General features: G+C 44.2%; 1 protein-coding gene across 1 annotated transcript; it reads right to left on the bottom strand.

The window, feature by feature from the left end:
• Nucleotides 1-1,146: 1,146 nt before the first annotated feature.
• On the bottom strand, nucleotides 1,147-12,817 carry Pak1ip1 (PAK1 interacting protein 1). Its single transcript, XM_021215598.1, has 10 exons — nucleotides 12,420-12,817; nucleotides 9,066-9,228; nucleotides 5,912-6,032; nucleotides 5,763-5,837; nucleotides 5,113-5,165; nucleotides 4,672-4,817; nucleotides 4,490-4,587; nucleotides 2,786-2,885; nucleotides 1,707-1,830; nucleotides 1,147-1,597 (listed from the first exon to the last, which is right to left on the bottom strand). The coding sequence occupies exons 1-10, from the start codon at nucleotides 12,501-12,503 to the stop codon at nucleotides 1,413-1,415; spliced, it is 1,149 nt and encodes a 382-aa protein (XP_021071257.1). The 5' UTR covers nucleotides 12,504-12,817; the 3' UTR covers nucleotides 1,147-1,412.
• Between the last annotated feature and the right edge of the window lie 4,330 nt (nucleotides 12,818-17,147).

The following is a 17,147-nucleotide window of genomic DNA, read 5'->3' as shown; positions in this document are numbered from 1 at the left end:
TTTAACGTACTTTGTTTTTCCTAAGATGAGGGTCTGTTTTGTCCAGGCTGGCCTGGAACTGCTGGGCTCAAGAGATCCTCTCGCCTGAGCCTCCTGGGTTATTGAGGCTCCAGGCACATGCCATCTGGATTCCTAGTTATTCCGCCTTCATACATTCCCCTATCTGTGCACTTCTCAGGAGACTGTTAACTCTTTGCCACTGTGGATATAACAGTGGCTGACTGCACCAAGATTCCCAGATGCCTGCAACAAAGGGATCTTGGAAAAAAACTAGGACTAGGTAGAAGATACAACTCACTCCTGAGGCACTAGGGAAAGGTCAAGGCTCCAAGTTACAATCAAACCACAGAGTTGTTACAAAAGCTTGGGCAACCTGGAGATTCCAGCTAACTGTATCATTGAAGCCCATGTTTGTTTCTAACTTTTGTTTTCTTTATACAAGCTCTCAGGTAGTCAGAAACACCTCAATTCCCTGAGCTCCTGAGGGTGGTGCCATCCCTGGGCTGGTAGTCTTGGGTTCTAAGAAAGCAAGCTGAGCGAGCCAGGGGAAGCAAGCCAGTAAGCAGTATCCCTCCATGGCCTCTGCATCAGCTCCTGCTTTCTGACTTGAGTTCCAGTCCTGACCTCCTTTGGTGATGAACAGCAGTGTGGAAGTGTAAGCTGAATAAACCTTTTCCTCCCCAACTTGCTTCTTGGTCATGATGTCTGTGCAGGAATAGAATCCCTAAGACACAGGTCATGGTCATTAAGTACCTGCAGTGTGCTAGGCTTGTTCTAAGACCATCACACACTGACACACCTTAATCCCACACCAGTCTGAACCAGAGGGTTAGGGTGACGCTGAGCCAACACGGCAACAAGGAAGTGAGCTGAGACTGTTAAGACTAGCTTAGGTGATGCTCTGAAAGAACAAATTATGAGAAGTGTTGTCTTCTTGCCCTTAGATTTGCTTGTTACCCACAGCTTAGAAGCAGATTGTCTGGAAAATCCCTTCATCCACTTCTGGTAAAGACTTACTAACAGGTCTGTGCAGGCAGCAGGGGCCAGAGGCCAGGGGGCTGATGAGGGTGCAACGAGAAAGCTCACATGCAAAGCTCTGTCTAGACTTGATCCCAAACATCGCCAAATAAATGCAATTAAGCTCTGTATTATTTTAAATACAATATTTTCAAAACTTTACTTGCTCTGAACAGTAAAAAGTAAACAATCACTATATACTACAATATATAATAAAATGCCATCTGCCAAAATAACTTTATCATGAACAAAGCAAAGCACCACCTCAAAAGTGGCTCTCGTTTTTAAGCTGCACATTTTCTCTAGAAGGAGAAATTTTTTCTCACATGGAAATGGAGAATTCTGTCAAAGGGACATTTGGTTAGGGAGGAGAAATCTGGGATTTGCCACGTGAGTTACATTTTCTTCTTTCTCTTCTTTTCTAGCACGTTTGCCATTTTCCTCTTCTTGGCTGTCGCTGGGCTATTTCCTTTTGTTGGCTGCTTGCTGTCACCAGTTATGTCAGATTTCTCTGAGTTAGGTTCTGATGTTTCTTCCTGAATTGTGTCACCAGATTCCTTTTTGATCGTCTTAGGTCGGTCTAAAACACACGAGACAATGCATTAAGGACTGTTTCTTCCCCTCAAATGACGCTATCTGGCCTCTTCAACAACAGCCTGCTCAGTCTTTAGACAATCAACTTAACTCACCAGGGCAGGGCTCTGCTGCTGGAGGAAGGCTTGCCTTTCCATTTGCTACTCTGTCTAACCACACGACAAGACACGTCAGCCTGGCACCAGTTTTGGCCTCACACAGCAAAGATGGGGGACCTTTCTGAAACAAAAGGGAAAAAAACTTATACTTAACCCAGAGGAATTTTTGTTTAACTGCTTTTCTTTTTCCATAACCAAATAATCTAAATTGAAGTTTTAGTATACCATTGAGTACTACAAAAGAGTGTTTTAGTCAATGTCAGAATGAGTGTACCACACTAGGTTTACAGATCCACACTAAGTACAATGTTCCACCAGAGTTTGTGTGAATCCACTGATGAAATTACTAACAAAGTGTCTTATAACACAGCCCTCTGATAGGGGAGGCAAGCCTGTGTCTTCATGAGCAAGAGGTGGTGGCAGCAGGGGCTCTGACAGCAGAGGCACTGGCAGCAGAGGCACTGACAGCAGAGGTGCTGGCAGCAGAGGCGCTGACAGCCCCAGTTTACCACTGCTGACTAGGTTGCTCACCATTTCTTCTAAGTATGCAGAAACTGTAACATCCTCAGGACACAAACTATGCTGTAAATAGACATTCAACAAACAACATCCACAGAGTTGAGAATAACTAACTACAAACTGAGATGACAAGGAGCATGAAGGAGGAGTTCAGGGTCTGGTTATCTGGGTCAGCACTACTGTAGCGCCATAATCAATCAGGACCTTTCAAATTGTTTTTAGTAACGTCAATCTTTTTCTCTAGTGTTTATCGTTAAGATAAAGATGACCCAATACATAAAAACAGCAAGCCATGCTTTCAGGACTGCAAGGGCAAGAGGAGGTCTCAGACTAGTCTTAGCCAGCTCACAGCCCCAGTCAGTGCTTCAATAGCCCATCTTTACATCTCTGATACAGTTATGACTAGAAGAGATTTTAAAAGCTTAAGGATCTATGTTTTATGAATCTTAAACACTCTGCTAACTTAAAGTAATACTTTAGTTTTATATCATGGTGTAATAATATAATCCAGTCAAGCCTGCACTGCAGGCTTGTGTTGACAACGGGAGACCACTGACCTTATCCTGTGTAAGCGTCCACATTTTGATGAAGCCATCATTTGATGCTGTGACAAGAACGTGATGGTCTGGGACTTCAAAACTGACCATGTCTTTTACCCTAGGGAGAAACATCAATGCCAGAAATCACTTTTTCCAGGTGGTGTGTTATCATAAAACCACAACAGTCTGTTGCAAGTGTAATAACCAGTAATAACCAGTAGCATAAGATATAGAAAATGCTGCATATTCCTACTGAGTTCTTTTCAGACCAAATTGTAAGAAAAGCTGTCCATGTGAAAGAGAAAGGTGAAGTAGCAACCACAAATGTTCAGGCTATCTTCTGGAATCTAGGAAATAAGGATGTGCGAGATGAAGCCTGTAACTAAGCAACTGCACACCCAGACAGAAAGATGCTGACTACAGGCTCATGAAGAGGAAGAGAGAAGAATGGGTTTCTCCAACTCCAGGGCAACCACCACTTCTAGTCTAAGCTGACTTTGGTTTCTGGATTGCCTAACGCACTACTCACCTTCCATTTTATTGGATAAATGTTTCAAATGGAAGTGAAACCATGCTATTTCCAGGCCTAAGACCCTTAAAACTGTATTTTTACCTTAGAATAACACTGATGGACTGGCCCAATGGCTCTCTGACTTCAGTCTCTAAAACACTGTTGAATGTGGAAGGAAAGAACCAGCCCACAGCGCTGTCTCCTGACATCCACACACACTGGAGGGTGTCCTCCATACACAGATCACAAATGCACAGCACACGATTAAAACACCACAGAGGAGGAAGTGCCTGGGATTAAAAATGGAGCACAGACTAGCACTGAGGTGACACGGTAAGCTAGTGGTGGACCTATGGCCTGTCAGCCTTTCAAGTTTTCTCTAAGTAAACAAGAGACTGGGAATGAAGCTCACATAGAGCAAAGCCACAGTGCCACCTCCTAACTACAGTGTAAGCCAGGGGAGCCCAGGCTCCCATCTGCTCTGCTCATCACTGGATGAGCAGTGAGGGAGCACTGTCAGGACACATGGAAAGCCACTTTCCTAAAATGAGTCTGCCTCCTAACCCAGGGAAGCTCTGCCTGTGCACTGACAGAAGGGCTGGATGTTTACAGAGACAGGTTTCTCACAACCACCATTCCCAGAAATCGAGAATTAAGACTTGAGACATGGCTGATGGGCCACCCTAGAGTAAAACACTGTATGCTATTACCCTTCTCAAAATTATACTGAAAACCAGGCACATTCAGCACCCACTGGCTATGTTTTTGAGAGCTCTCTTACTAAGTGTGGAATGATCCTGGCCACGTATACCATCACTTACTCTGAGACTCACTATCTCCCCCTTATACACATAGCAAGCACTTGGAGATGGAGCTCACTAACGATATTTCCTTTTTCCTATGGGGAAAAAAAACGGCAGGAGAAAGGGGAAGTGGGCAGAGGAATGAAGAAAAGGGGTGAGAGCAGTCAGGAACAGAGCACAATATTGTTAAGTTTTTGCTTTGCTCAAACATGCTTGCTATTCAAGTTTTACAGTTATTTTAAAGTATAAAACAACTAGTCACAGTCGCGTCAACCCTCTCGCATTATGGAATCCAGGGAAGTAACATTTCCATAATCTCCTGAGATGCCTGCAATAATGAACACGTGTTGTATTTGTTATCCTTGTTTCTTATAACACAGATACACACAGACTGCTTAAAAAGAATACCTGTTCTCATGGGCTCTAAATTCACAGAGGCGCTCTAGGGAATCACAGTCAAAAATCCTTACGACTTCTTCATCTCCAGCCACTGCAAGGACAGAGTCCTAGGAAAAAGAAAAAACGATGCCTAGAATGTCCTCAGGAATTCTGACACCTCAAAACTCCCAGCCCTGCTTTCCGGAACTCACTGAGAGAAAGGTAACAGAAGAGATCCTCTTTCCGTTTGTGATGGTGCCGCTCACTGACGCCGTGTCCAGATGATAGACATCCACTCTATTCTGCACAACAACTATGTACTTCTCTCCACTTGGGGACCACTCCACTATGTGAGCATCTGTAAGGCACAAACATTTTTATCTTGGGCTGGGGAGATGGCCCAGCACTGACTGCTCTTCTGGGGAACCTGGGCTCCATTCCCAGCACCCACATGGCAGTTCACAACCGTCTGGAATTCAAGCTCCAGGGAATCTGATGTCATCATTTGGCATTCAAGGTTCCAAGAATCCAAGTAGTACACAAACATACATGCAGGCACAACACCATTCACATAAAATAATAAAATAGGTAAAAAATGTGTCTGCATGCATTCATAGTCTAGCTAGTTATGGTAAAACATGCAAAATACTCACTTTGCTTTATATTTTTTATGAAAGCTGATCTTCCCTCTACAAGATTCCATGTTCTGCAAAACAGGAGGTTTGCTTACAGCATGATCATCATGTCATTAAGTGGCAAAAATTAAGCTAACAGGCCTCCACTCGGGACAATTTCACTATTTACTTTGTATCAATTTGTCAGTAAGTATTTGTCTTCAAGCACGATTAAAGCTCAGCCCATTCCTGAATCTTTAGACGTGTAGTTATCCATTACATTTTCATCTACAAAACATTTCCCTTCAGGGCTCACTCTCCTCTTCAACTTACAATAACTGGGCCTTTTCTTTCTGTCTGTCTTTTTTTTTTAGACAGGGTCTAGACCTGGAACTTGCTATGTAGCCCAGGCTGGCCTCAGATTCACAGAGATCCGTCTGCCTCTGGCCCAAATGCTGGGGTTAAACACTCACCACCTTGCCTGGTCAATACAGATCGTTTCTACACCATCCTTATGAAATAGTTCACTGACTTTCTATTTTCCTCTTGTTACTACAGTAACTTAAATGGCTGAAAACTTCAGAACTACATGGAAATGGTAGTATGTTGGAAGGACATGGAAACAGTATTTTGGTGTTACTAAGTAAAAGATACATGAGCAAAGACACCCTTGGACATTTACAACTTACCTTAATGTTTTATCGGTGCCAACAGACAGAGCCAACTTGCCAGACGGGTGGATAGAAAGGAAAGTGACATGTCCCCTAAAAGGAAACCAACAGTTAGCCCTCGGCTTGAGTGGTTCTTCGAGAATGCCAACAGGAGCACGTGGCCTTACCTGTGAGCTTTAATGGACTTCAGGCACTCCCATTTCTTTGCATCCCAGACACAGATGAGGCCATCTTCTGCTCCACTGATTAAGTGCCGGCTGCCATAGAATTTCAGGCAAGTTACTGTGCCTGTGAAAAGGTAAGACAGGCAAAATCACTGGGCGCTCAGAAAGGTGATGAATACGGCTCTGACAAGCACACAAGACCACGTTCAACAAAAACAGAGCCGACACCTTGGGGTGCTACAGAATCATACCTTAAGTTTTAGGTGAAGAACTCAACTTTTTCATATTAAACCCAGTTTTCATTTGTTTTAGTGGCTCTCAGAGACTAAACCCAGGAGCCTCTGTACATAATGAGCAGGGCTATAACTCCACCATAAGGCAGCAGCTTTAAGCTGGGCAGAGCTGGGTTAGGCCTTTAATCCCAAAGCAAGCAAATCTCTGAGACAAGCCAGCCTGGTCTACAGAGCAAGTTCTAGACAGCCAGGGCTATACAGAGAAACCCTGTCTTGAAAATACAAACAAACAAACAAACAAATACCCAAACAAAAAAAAAGAATGCAGCTTTAAGTTTATGCAAATGTTTCAGCACACTGAGCCCCTCCTACTTTCTAAGTTCGAGCCACCTGTCCAATCACTACTGATGCCGAGTGGTGGTTTATATCTGTATTATTCTCATTTATTGCCATCAGAAGTTATTAACAATGCTATAAAATGTTACTTTTCCAGCTCTATGGCTAACAAATCTTCCTTGATCACTTCAGAACCTTCGCTTCCCACCACCTCCCAAGCCTTCCTCTCCCTGATCATGTATTAAAAGGCAAAAGAGGGTGGAAGGACATTACAAACTTCTGGCCACAAAGCAGTTCAAACCACAGCTTCACCTTTATGGTGCCTCTGAAGTCTGTGTGAACTGGCTTAGGTGTGCTCTTACAAATACAGTGCTTCTGCATAGCAGCCACAGCTCACCATCCTAGAACACACAGCTATGCAGAGATGACTGACTGTAACATGGGCCATACATAAGGTCCACAAAGCCTCAACATTGTCCATTTGGTCCTCTGCAGAATGTAATGAAAACCCCTGGGTCACTGTTTCCATCTATTCACCTCCTGTCATCCTCTCTAGTAATTCTACTTCCTCATGTCTGGTCCCTCTGCCCATGACTCCCACCTGCTCCCTAGACAAGAAATTATCCATTACTAACTATCTGAAAAGAACAAGACTTATACAAGCAAGGGAGGAGAGCAGGGTCCCTATGTATGCATCCCATCTAAGTCCCTCCTAACTGCTGAGTGTGTAACACCTTGCATGTAGCTTCAGCTGAAGAGCAAGGCACCTGGCCAAGATGCTTTATAACACTGCTAGAAGCCAGTATCTATGATTCCAACTTAAATCCTAGAAACCAACACTCAAAACATTAAAGGGGAAGAAAGGGTACTATTTTAATATGCTTTTCTTTATGGGAGAAACTCTGGCCAAGTTGCTCAAGCTAAGTACAAAAGAATTTTCTGAGTTCTCCTCTGCCTTAACCTTCATCTCTGTTACTTGAAATGTCGGATTAAAAGCTGTATCTTTTCATCCCTTGATCTGCCTCTATATTGTGCAACTTTGCATAGTCATGTGTACAATTCCTCCTCCTTGGCCTCAGTTCCAAGGACCTTTGTCCCTCTGTATTTTACTCTAGCACACCTCAGGTCCTCCGTGGTAAGCATGCTTAGACTGCAGGTGCATGAGACTACAGAAAAGCTATCTACCTCCCTGCCTTATAGGACAGGCAAGCAACCTAAGGATAAGGAACATCTTCCCTTCATTTGTGTGGTAGTTCCAATGAAAATGGCACCAAGGGTTCATAGGGAATGGCACTGTTAGAGGTGTGGCCTTGTGAAAGAAGTGTGTCACTGGGGATGGGCTCTGAGGTTTCAAGTGCTAAAGCCAGGGCCAGTGTCACTCTCTTCCTGCTGCCTGCCACATGTAGAAACCCTTAGCTACCTCTCCAACACCATATCTGCCTGCATGCCACCATGCTTCCAGCCATGACAAAAACAGATTAAATCTCTGAACCATAATTCATCCCCAATTAAATGTTGTCCTTTATAAGAATTGCTGTGATCATGGTGTCTCTTCACAGCAACAGAACCCCCACCTGAGACAATTTCCATATCTCCCATCACAGACTCTGGACACAGTAGAGACGTTGACCAAACAGTCAACTGAACTCAACTATAAAGTGATAAAGGCTACAACTTTGGGATGATTTAAACAAGCACGCCCCTAAACCCCTAGGCTCACACATGTGGCTGCTTAGTCAACAGGGAGTAGAATGGTTTGAGAAGAATGAGGAGGATTAGAAGGTATGTCAAAGGGAGTGGACTTGGAAAGGCCCTGTGTCTCTGCTGCCTGCAGGTCAGGATATGAAGTTCTGGCTGCAGCCCCATCGTGGAGGGTGAAAAGCCCCTGTGCCCACATAGAGCTTGTAGCTCACAACCTGGGGATGTTCTGCTACTTGTTGAGCCAGGCTCTGCTGTATTCCCGGGAACATCATGTTTGTTTATCCCAGATTTGCCCCACTCCCCAAAACCTGAGCATTACCCCTAGGCCAGAGAATTCACCCATGTCCGAGATGTCATTTGTGCTTTCCAATAGCCCAAATGACCTCTAGGCTCTCGTAGGGCGAACCCAGTCCTGACTCCCACGGCGCTTGTGTTTACCTCAGTCATTCTCCCTAGGCTCTAAACTTGAGCACTGATTTTAAGTCAACAGAACCATCTTATGGAAGAAGCCATGCTGACTTTGTAAACATCTCCAATGTAAACGTGTCTCGAGCTTGGTTGTACACATGGGACTGAGTTAACTGTTAACAAAAACACTTTTTTCAAAAATTTTCTGTGCTTAAATATGGCTAAAATAAATGAGCTGGTGCCCGACTCTCAAAGCTTGGCCCAGTACCAGTTACCTAAACCATGCCGAGCTGCGGTTCACTCTTGGTTATTTCCCTGCCAGCCAGAAAGCCCACAAAGACACCTCTCCACCCCCTCCCAGCTCTCTATCTTCCCCCCCACAACGGACTAAGTCCCCAATAAACTGCACACTCTCTTCTATAAGAGACACCTCGATTACAGCGTCTCTTTGAAGCAACAGAGCACTGAGACAAACTTACCACTGTGATGCACCAAAGCCCCATGCTCCACCTTCTTTTTCATGTCATAAATGTGAATCGTTTCATCTTTGCTGCCAGAAACTACATACCGACTGTTGGCTGCCAGCGCCGAGAGGGAGGCAGTGTGCGCGTGGTGAGTGAAGTCAGCCACAGGAGTCCATGTCTGAGAAGGAAGGGAACATCATCAACAGCACAGTCACATCACAGTTCTCTGAGAATACAGTGCTGCAACCCATCAAAGCAAGCAGTGGATCCTGCAAGGGGAGAAAACTATGTAACAATACACAGATTAGAGGACCAAGAAGGGCCAAAGGCCTGACTAAGGAGCGTAAGGAGAGGACGTGAACTCAGTAACATGCCTCCAGATCCCAGCAATGTAGACGGCCATAGACTTCCACATCAGTAATTCATTCAAATGTTCAACTTTTTATGTGGATTAATTCCAATAACAAGTGCCGCCTTTCCTATGTCTATGTAACTATTCTACTACATGTGCTTGATACCACTATGGGTAGTAGAAAAAAAAAAAACAATAAACAGAGGTCTGTATTCAAATACAACTTCCACTTTAAGGAAAGAGATAGAAAGCAAGTTAATGTGATGCTACATAAAGATAAACATAGCCGTATAAAGAAAAAAATAGGACTGTTTGGGCATATTTTCGTAAGTGCTACCATGAGCCCAAGAGAACTGCTAGTAATACGCCTTGGGAACCAGATGCTCTTTACTGTATACTTCTGGGTTGAGAACCATGACTGGATCAGTACAAAGAACGGGAGAAGGCACACACACACATGCAGCGCTCTTCAAATGGAAGGAGTTACATGAGAAAATTTATTAACCGAACAAACCAAGGAAGAAAGAAAAAAAAACAAAAACAAACCAACAAAGTTCTCTACTTTAAAGTCAACCACTATATATTACACCTTAAAGAACTATAGGGGCAGACAGTCCATTCATTAGTCAGGAGCAGCAGGCCTCCTTTCAGTCAAGACACAATGGTGTTATGGTCTTATTTTTAAGTTTCTTTCGCTCTCCACCTAGCCCTCTTCTCCCCTCTCTCTTTCGCCCTTTGCCGCCCCCCTCCTCTGTGAGACAGGGTCTCACTTTGTAGCTATGACTGTCCTCCCACGTGCTGAGATTAAATACATGTGCCTAAACACAGCTGGCCTAAATTTTAAACTGAATCCTCCTGACTCAGCCTCCTGATTACAGACATGAGCCGCCTGACTCAAACATGTTACAGCTTTATGTCAAAGCACTGTTCAAGTTACATATTTATGTACTATATGTAATACTGGTTATGCTGGCTACTGGCTGGACTTAGAAGCAGCGCCTGGAACTGTTAACACCACAGGCCTGGGAAAAACCTGGAGGACCTTGACATGCTGGGTTCACAAGCCATGAGGCTTTGAGCGTCTCCCAACTGGTCATCTAGAAAATGAGAATGGCTGTATCAGTCTCAGGGTTGCTGTATATCTGGAATGAGTATACTAAAGAAGTCCCAACCATGGGCTGGAAAGATGGCTTACAGTTTAAGAGGACTAATTGCTCTTCCAGAGGTCCTGAGTTCAATTTCCAGCAAACACATGGTGACTCGCAACCATCTGTAATGGGATCCGATGACCTCTTCTGGTGTTTCTGTAAACATCTACAGTATACTCATATAGAAGGAAGGAAGGAAGGAAGGAAAGAAGGAAGGAAGGAAGGAAGGAAGGAACCCAACTACAACACACACTAAGGAATTCTCAACAAAACAGATTTGTACATGATAAGTAGAACTGTTAAGAAATAATCATTCTTTTTTGGTTTTTCAAGACAGAATTTCTCTGTGTAGAGCAGGCTGGCCTGGAACTCAAGAGATCCGCCTACCTCTGCCTCCCGAGTGCTGGGATTAAGGGTGGGGCCACTGCCCTGCTAGATGATGGCACTTCTAATTCCATTTACTGTCTAACTACTATGTTGACGATTACCTGTATCTTATTTCCATACCTGACAAAAATAAACTTCATACTATGCTACCCCTTACCTCCACGTACGTCTCTCTTCTCTTGTTCACCATTCCTTCAACCAAGAAGGCTACAACAGCAGAGCTCACAACTCTGACACCTTTCGCCCTGCCCACAGTAAACGGACAATAAACAGTAAATCTGCATCACTTTCTTCATCCCAGGCCAGCTGTACTAGTTCTTTGATGTCTAATGTATTTACATTGTATGTACAGTGGTGTTTTGACTGTAGGTATGCCTGTTGTGAGAGTATCAGATCCCTTGGAACAGGAGTTATAGAGTTGTGAGCTGCCGTGTAGGTGCTGGGAACTGAACTGGGACCCTCTGGAAGAACAGTCAGTCAGTGCTCTTAACCGCTGCGCCATGTCTCCAGCCCTATAGTAGTTTGTTAATCAGAACAGAAACTCAGTGAAAGGTAAAGCTTGTTTTGGTTTGGTTTTTTTTTTTTTTTTTTTTTTTTTTTTGAGACAGGGTTTCTCTGTATAGCCCTGGCTGTCCTGGAACTCACTTTTTAGACCAGGCTGGCCTTGAACTCAGAAATCCGCCTGCCTCTGCCTCAAGTGCTGGGATTGAAGGCGTGCGCCACCAGGCCCGGCAGGTAAAGTTATTTTTACATTGGAACTTTAAGAACTACAGTAATTGTCAGCTTAAATACACACCTTACTTTTCGTGTTTAAAAAAAAAAAAAAAAGCCAGTTTTTCATGCCTTGAGAATGCTTTAAGCTTTTTTTCCTTTTTAATTATCATATAATAACTGTAAATATTTATGGAGCACAATGGGATATTTGAATGCATACATAGATCAGATATGAAAAAGGCATCCCATCCCCTTCAACTATGTGCCATGTTTTTTAGCTGAACATTCAAAATACTCTCTAGTAGCTACTTTAAAATATACAACTAACGCTGTCAAGTATAGTTACCTTTCAAGGCAAAAAAAAAAAACAAAAAAAAAAAACAGGCAATCAGTCACTCCTCCTACCAATCTTCATTTCTGCAAGCATTAGCCCTCCTCCCTCCGTCACCTCCCTACGTTGGCCCCAACCTCCTCTGGCAACCATTCATCCACTCCCGACAGAGATGAACATTCTCCGTTTCCGTCTGTAGACATTTTATCTACTATAACAAGTAAATACTATTTCAATTCTGAGAAGCCTCTACTCTGTAATGAGCAGGGTCTTTCCACACAAGCTCCGAGATCACTCTTCTCCCGCCTCAACCTCTCAAGAGCTGGGTCCGTTTTCCGAGAAGTCCTCCACCCACGCCCCATGGAGACCCAGCAACAGACACAGCCGCCACGGCCCTGCCCGGGAGGGACCAGCCCGCCCGTCCCGCGGTGCCTCACCTCCTGGTGGCCACTCCTCGCGGGCCCGCGCTGTACCGTGAACCCAAACAGGACCTGCTCGTAGCTGCCGGCGACCAGCTCCATTCAGCAGCTCACGTGCCAGGCAGGAGACGCCGGCGTTGGGACCCGACGGCCGCGGAGGCTGGCCCTTCTCTTCCTCAGCCGGCGCGCGAGTTATACGTCATCCCCCGGGGGGGGGACACCTTCTCGGCGCCTGCAAATGACAATAACGGAGGACGCGCTCGGACGTCACGTGACCCTTCAGCGACGAGCTTGAGGAAGGAACGAAGCCGCGGGAGGAGGCTCTCGGAGCAGAGAAAAAGAAAAAGTTGTGGCAGGCAGGCAAGTCCTGGGAAGCCGTGGACTCCGCGGGCCTTGGGAAGTGGGCGGGAACGTCTCCGCGCAAGCCCCAACTTCCGGCGCGCCTAAGGAAGGGGCGGGACCACTTCCGATTCCGGTGGCCTGCGGTTGTCTAGCTGATCCTCGTGGTTCCTGGAGCGTTGCTGCGATTTGGGGATCGGGAGTGCATTTCTTCCATTTATGATTTTCTTTTCTTCTTCTTTTTGTTTTTGTTTTTTGAGACAGGGTTTTTCTGTGTTGCCCTGGCTGTCCTGGAACTCACTCTGTAGACCAGGCTGGCCTCGAACTCAGAGATCCGCCTGCCGAGTGCTGGGATTAACTACGATCTTCTTATTTGCAGACAGTCTCCCGCTTGGTCGCCCAGCCTGGCGCCTCCTTGCACCCGTTTTCCTCCTGCAGCTTCCCCATGGCTCGGATCACAAGCCGAGAGAGAGCGGATTAGGGACATCTCGGGTCGGCCCGTGGACGGTCAGGGCACGCGGGAACCGGAGCTGGCAGTGTCCCCTCGCTGGACTGCGAGCCAGATCCTGCGAGTCTGTGCCCCGCTTGCAGGCCAGACCGTCCAGCCCTTCGGCCCTTCTTGCCTACTGGCTTCTCGTATCCAATCAGACTGGCCCGCGTTAGGGCACGTGGCTACCCGTACGGAAAAAAGATTGTCTTGAGGGAGGAGGACAATGGCTACATCTCCACCCGAGTTAAGGGTCAAAGGGCAGGGCTGGAGAGATGGCTAGGCGGTTGGGAGCACGAACTGCTCTTCCAGAGGTCCTGAGTTCAATTCCCAGCAACCACATGGTGGCTCACAACCATCTGTGATGGAGGTCTGGCGCCCCCTTCAGGTGTGTCTGAAGAGAACAATGGTGGTGTACTCATATGCATAAAAAAAGCTTAAAAAGGGTGGGGGACCAGCCTGGTCTACAGAGTGAGTTCCAGGACAGCCAGGGCTACACAGAAACCCTGTCTCGAAAAACCAAAAAAAAAAAAGGGGGGGGGCGTGCAGAGGTTAGTGAAAGCAATAATATCCGTTTATCCTCTCTTTAGGCAGGGTCAGTGAGAAGTCTCATCTTGTCCTATACATGGTGTGTTACAGTTTACGTTGGGTCAGACTCATTTAATGCAATAGTAATCCTATCCCCCAAAATATGGGGGTGGGGGGATTTGTAAAACGGCTTCAGAATCCTGTGGTTTATTTACTGTTGTTAAACAGGAAGTGGCTTGGTAGAATTAGTATTGTGAAAATGGCTGCCCTACCGCAATTAATCTACAGATTTAACATATGAATTTTGATATAGTTTAAGAGTTTGGAAAATGCAAGAATTCATAAGGAGCCAGAAAGGAGGGACCATCACAAATAGCCAAAGCAATCCTGAGAAATAAGAACACTGCAAGGAGAATTATAACACCTGATCTCAAATTATACTTTAGAGTGATTGCGACAGCCTGGTACTGGTATAAAAAAAGGCAGACTAATGGAATAGAGGACCTGGAAATGAAATGGCGAGGAAATGCCCACTTAATTTTTACAAGGGAACCAACACATATACTGTGGGGGAAGAAGATAACATTAATTAGTACTAGCAAATCTGGACGTCAGCTTGCATAAGAATGAAACTAAATTCATACTTTTCACACTGTACAAAAAGCAATTCAAAACATCAAAGAATTTACAAGAAGTGATGATACTTCTGGAAAAATACAGAATACTTTTTTTTTCTATTTCTTTTTGGTTTTTACAAGACAGGGTTTCTCTTGTGTGCCCTGGCTGTCCTGGAACTCACTCTGTAGACCAAGCGGGCCTCAAACTCAGAAATCCGCCTGCCTCTGCCTCCCAAGTGCTGGGATTAAATGCGTGCACCACCACCGCCCAGCCAGAATACTTTTTAAGTACTCTTGGAGTCTAGAAATTTCTGAATAGAACACCAACATCCCAGGAACTATTAACAGGACACATGAAATTAAAAGTTTCTGCACAACAAAGAAAGCTATGAGTGAACAGCACATAGAATGGGAGAGAAATCAACTAGTTACACTCCAGACTGGAGGCCAATGCCCAGAATTGACAAACATTTGAAATTAAATACCAAGGAAATAAGACTGCCAATCAACAGATCAGCAAATTAACTGGGCAGTTTTTAAGAGAAAAAAAAAAGGTCAATAACTATTTTTTTAAAGTGTTCAACATCAGAGAAAAGCCAATTAAAGTTAGAGATACTACCTCATCCCAGTCAATACGTGTCATCAATAATCTGACAAGAGATGTTGGAGAGGATGAGGAGAGGAGAACCTTCACCCACAGGCAGTTTGGTGCAAATCAATACAACCATTATGGAAATTGATTTGGAGATTCTTCAAACAATTAAAATATAATTACCATATGAAACCACAATTTTGCTCCTGGCAATACACCTGGGGACCTCCATACCCTACCACAGAAACATTTGCACCCGCATGTTTATTGCTGCATTATTTTCTATTGCAAGGAAGCCACGTTGTTTATCAATAGACAGTAGCGAAAATCTGGCACATACATAGAATGGAACACTATTTGGCTCCATAAAAAAATGAAATAAGCCGGACGTGGTGGCACATGGCTTTAATCCCAGCACTCGGGAGGCAGAGGCAGGCGGATTTCTAATTTCGAGGCCAGCCTGGTCTACAGAGTGAGTTCCAGGACAGCCAGGGCTACACAGAGAAACCCTGTCTCGAAAGAAAAAAAAAAAAAAGAAAGAAAGAAAATATTGCAAGAAAAGAGATGGGCTTAGAATATGTAATATTAAACAAAGACACAATCTTAGGGGAAAACCCTTATGTTCTCATGTGTATCATAGCATATATGTGTATATGTATCCATTTATACAAATGTACATATGGGTGTACTGTACCATGTAGAAAGGAAAATGAAGAAATAGGTAATGAAGAAAGACTAAATACTAATAATGGACATATAAATCATGACAGGATATAAAGATAATTGTCTTTCTGGTTTTAACATGAATTTTCTATGTTTAGAGACATGTAAATGCATAAAATTATATTGGAAACTGTAAAATCCAGTGTGAAGTTCCATAACTTCAAAACAGCTATTCTAACTACAAAAGTTCATTGGGATAGACTCTGGATCTGGGTAATTTCACTGTGTGGTTGTTTTGTTTGGCAAGGTCTTCAGTTTAAAGTTTTAATAAGCAATAAGTGATTATTGAGATCAGTGGAATAAAGCAGGGTACCCTGCCCAGGTTCTTGGAGATCCTGTCTCAGCTTTCGTCCCTTCAAAAAACCCAAAACCCCACCTGTAATCTCAGCACTTGGGATAGAATGTAGAGACAGGAGAACCAGGAAGTCAAGGGCAACTTTGGAATGAGATTATGTCTTCATACTCCTCTCCCAACACACACACACTGCAACAACAAGATAATGCCATGATTTGCAAGTTGAGCTGCTTCCAAAATCAAATCAGGTTCTGGGAACTCCAGAATACTGTGATCAAGTGGTCTTAAAGAAGAAAAAAAAAAGAGGAGTGATATAATTAGCTACAGTATAGTTCTATAGTTCTTTAAATAACCTGTTGATTGTCATTTAATTGGCTATACGGCATCTAACAAGCAACTGAGGCTAGGTTCCTGTGAATGAAGTCTACCTTGGTTTGATCTGATGGGCTCCGTGTGGGTACTTACTCCAGATGCAAAGCTCCTGGGAATTTAATCCGATGCTGGGGTCTGTTAGTGCCAGTGTATCACACATCGGCCTGCTTATGTTTTAGAGGAGAGTTTTGTGATTTGACAGTCTTCTGCTTCAACCAAGAATCAAAGAACGTGGTTGGCTCTAGAATGTAAGTCATTAAGTGGAGGTGTCACAGTGATTTAACAAAAAAAGACAAAAACTGCCTTAGAAATTCAACTACAGAGCACAGAAGATTTAAGAATATGTGAGCCAAAAGTTAAATAAGAGGGTGGATGAAGGTGCATTGGTAAATGTCAAGGGAATTTAATTCCTTAAAATTATATGGAAATCTGTGGATCTAAATTTTTTGAGAACACTGATAAAAATTTAATGGATCTTTTCCATGGGATTACTGCTTCAATTAAGTAAAATTGGATTTTACACTTTTAAATATATTTTTATGTACTAACGTGCCATCAAAAAAATGAAAACTCCTGCAAGGTAGTGATGGCCCACACCTCTAGTCCCAGCACCTGGGAGGCAGGTGAATCTCTGAGTTTGAGGCCAGCTTGGTCTAGAGGGCAAGTTCCAAAAGGGCCAGGGCTACACAGAGAAACCTGCCTCAAAACAAAGAGAAGGAAGGGAAGAAAGAAAAAGAAACATCCACGGGCTGGTGAGATGGCTCAGTAGGTAAGAGCACCCGACTGCTCTTCC

This window comes from Mus pahari, chromosome 16 (genome assembly GCF_900095145.1).
Source record: "Mus pahari chromosome 16, PAHARI_EIJ_v1.1, whole genome shotgun sequence".
Taxonomy (NCBI): Eukaryota; Metazoa; Chordata; class Mammalia; order Rodentia; family Muridae; genus Mus; species Mus pahari.
This window is presented reverse-complemented; position numbering and strand designations above follow the sequence as displayed.

What these genes read in the sequence shown, in the direction of transcription:
- Pak1ip1 (XM_021215598.1), bottom strand. Translation starts at nt 12,503, where the DNA reads ATGGAGCTGGTCGCCGGCAGCTACGAGCAGGTCCTGTTTGGGTTCACG. An exon ending in CGAGGAGTGGCCACCAGGAG is followed by an intron (nt 9,229 to 12,419) that starts GTGAGGCACCGC and finishes CTTCCTTCTCAG; the next exon opens with ACATGGACTCCTGTGGCTGA. An exon ending in AGCAGCAGAGCCCTGCCCTG is followed by an intron (nt 1,598 to 1,706) that starts GTGAGTTAAGTT and finishes CGTGTGTTTTAG; the next exon opens with ACCGACCTAAGACGATCAAA.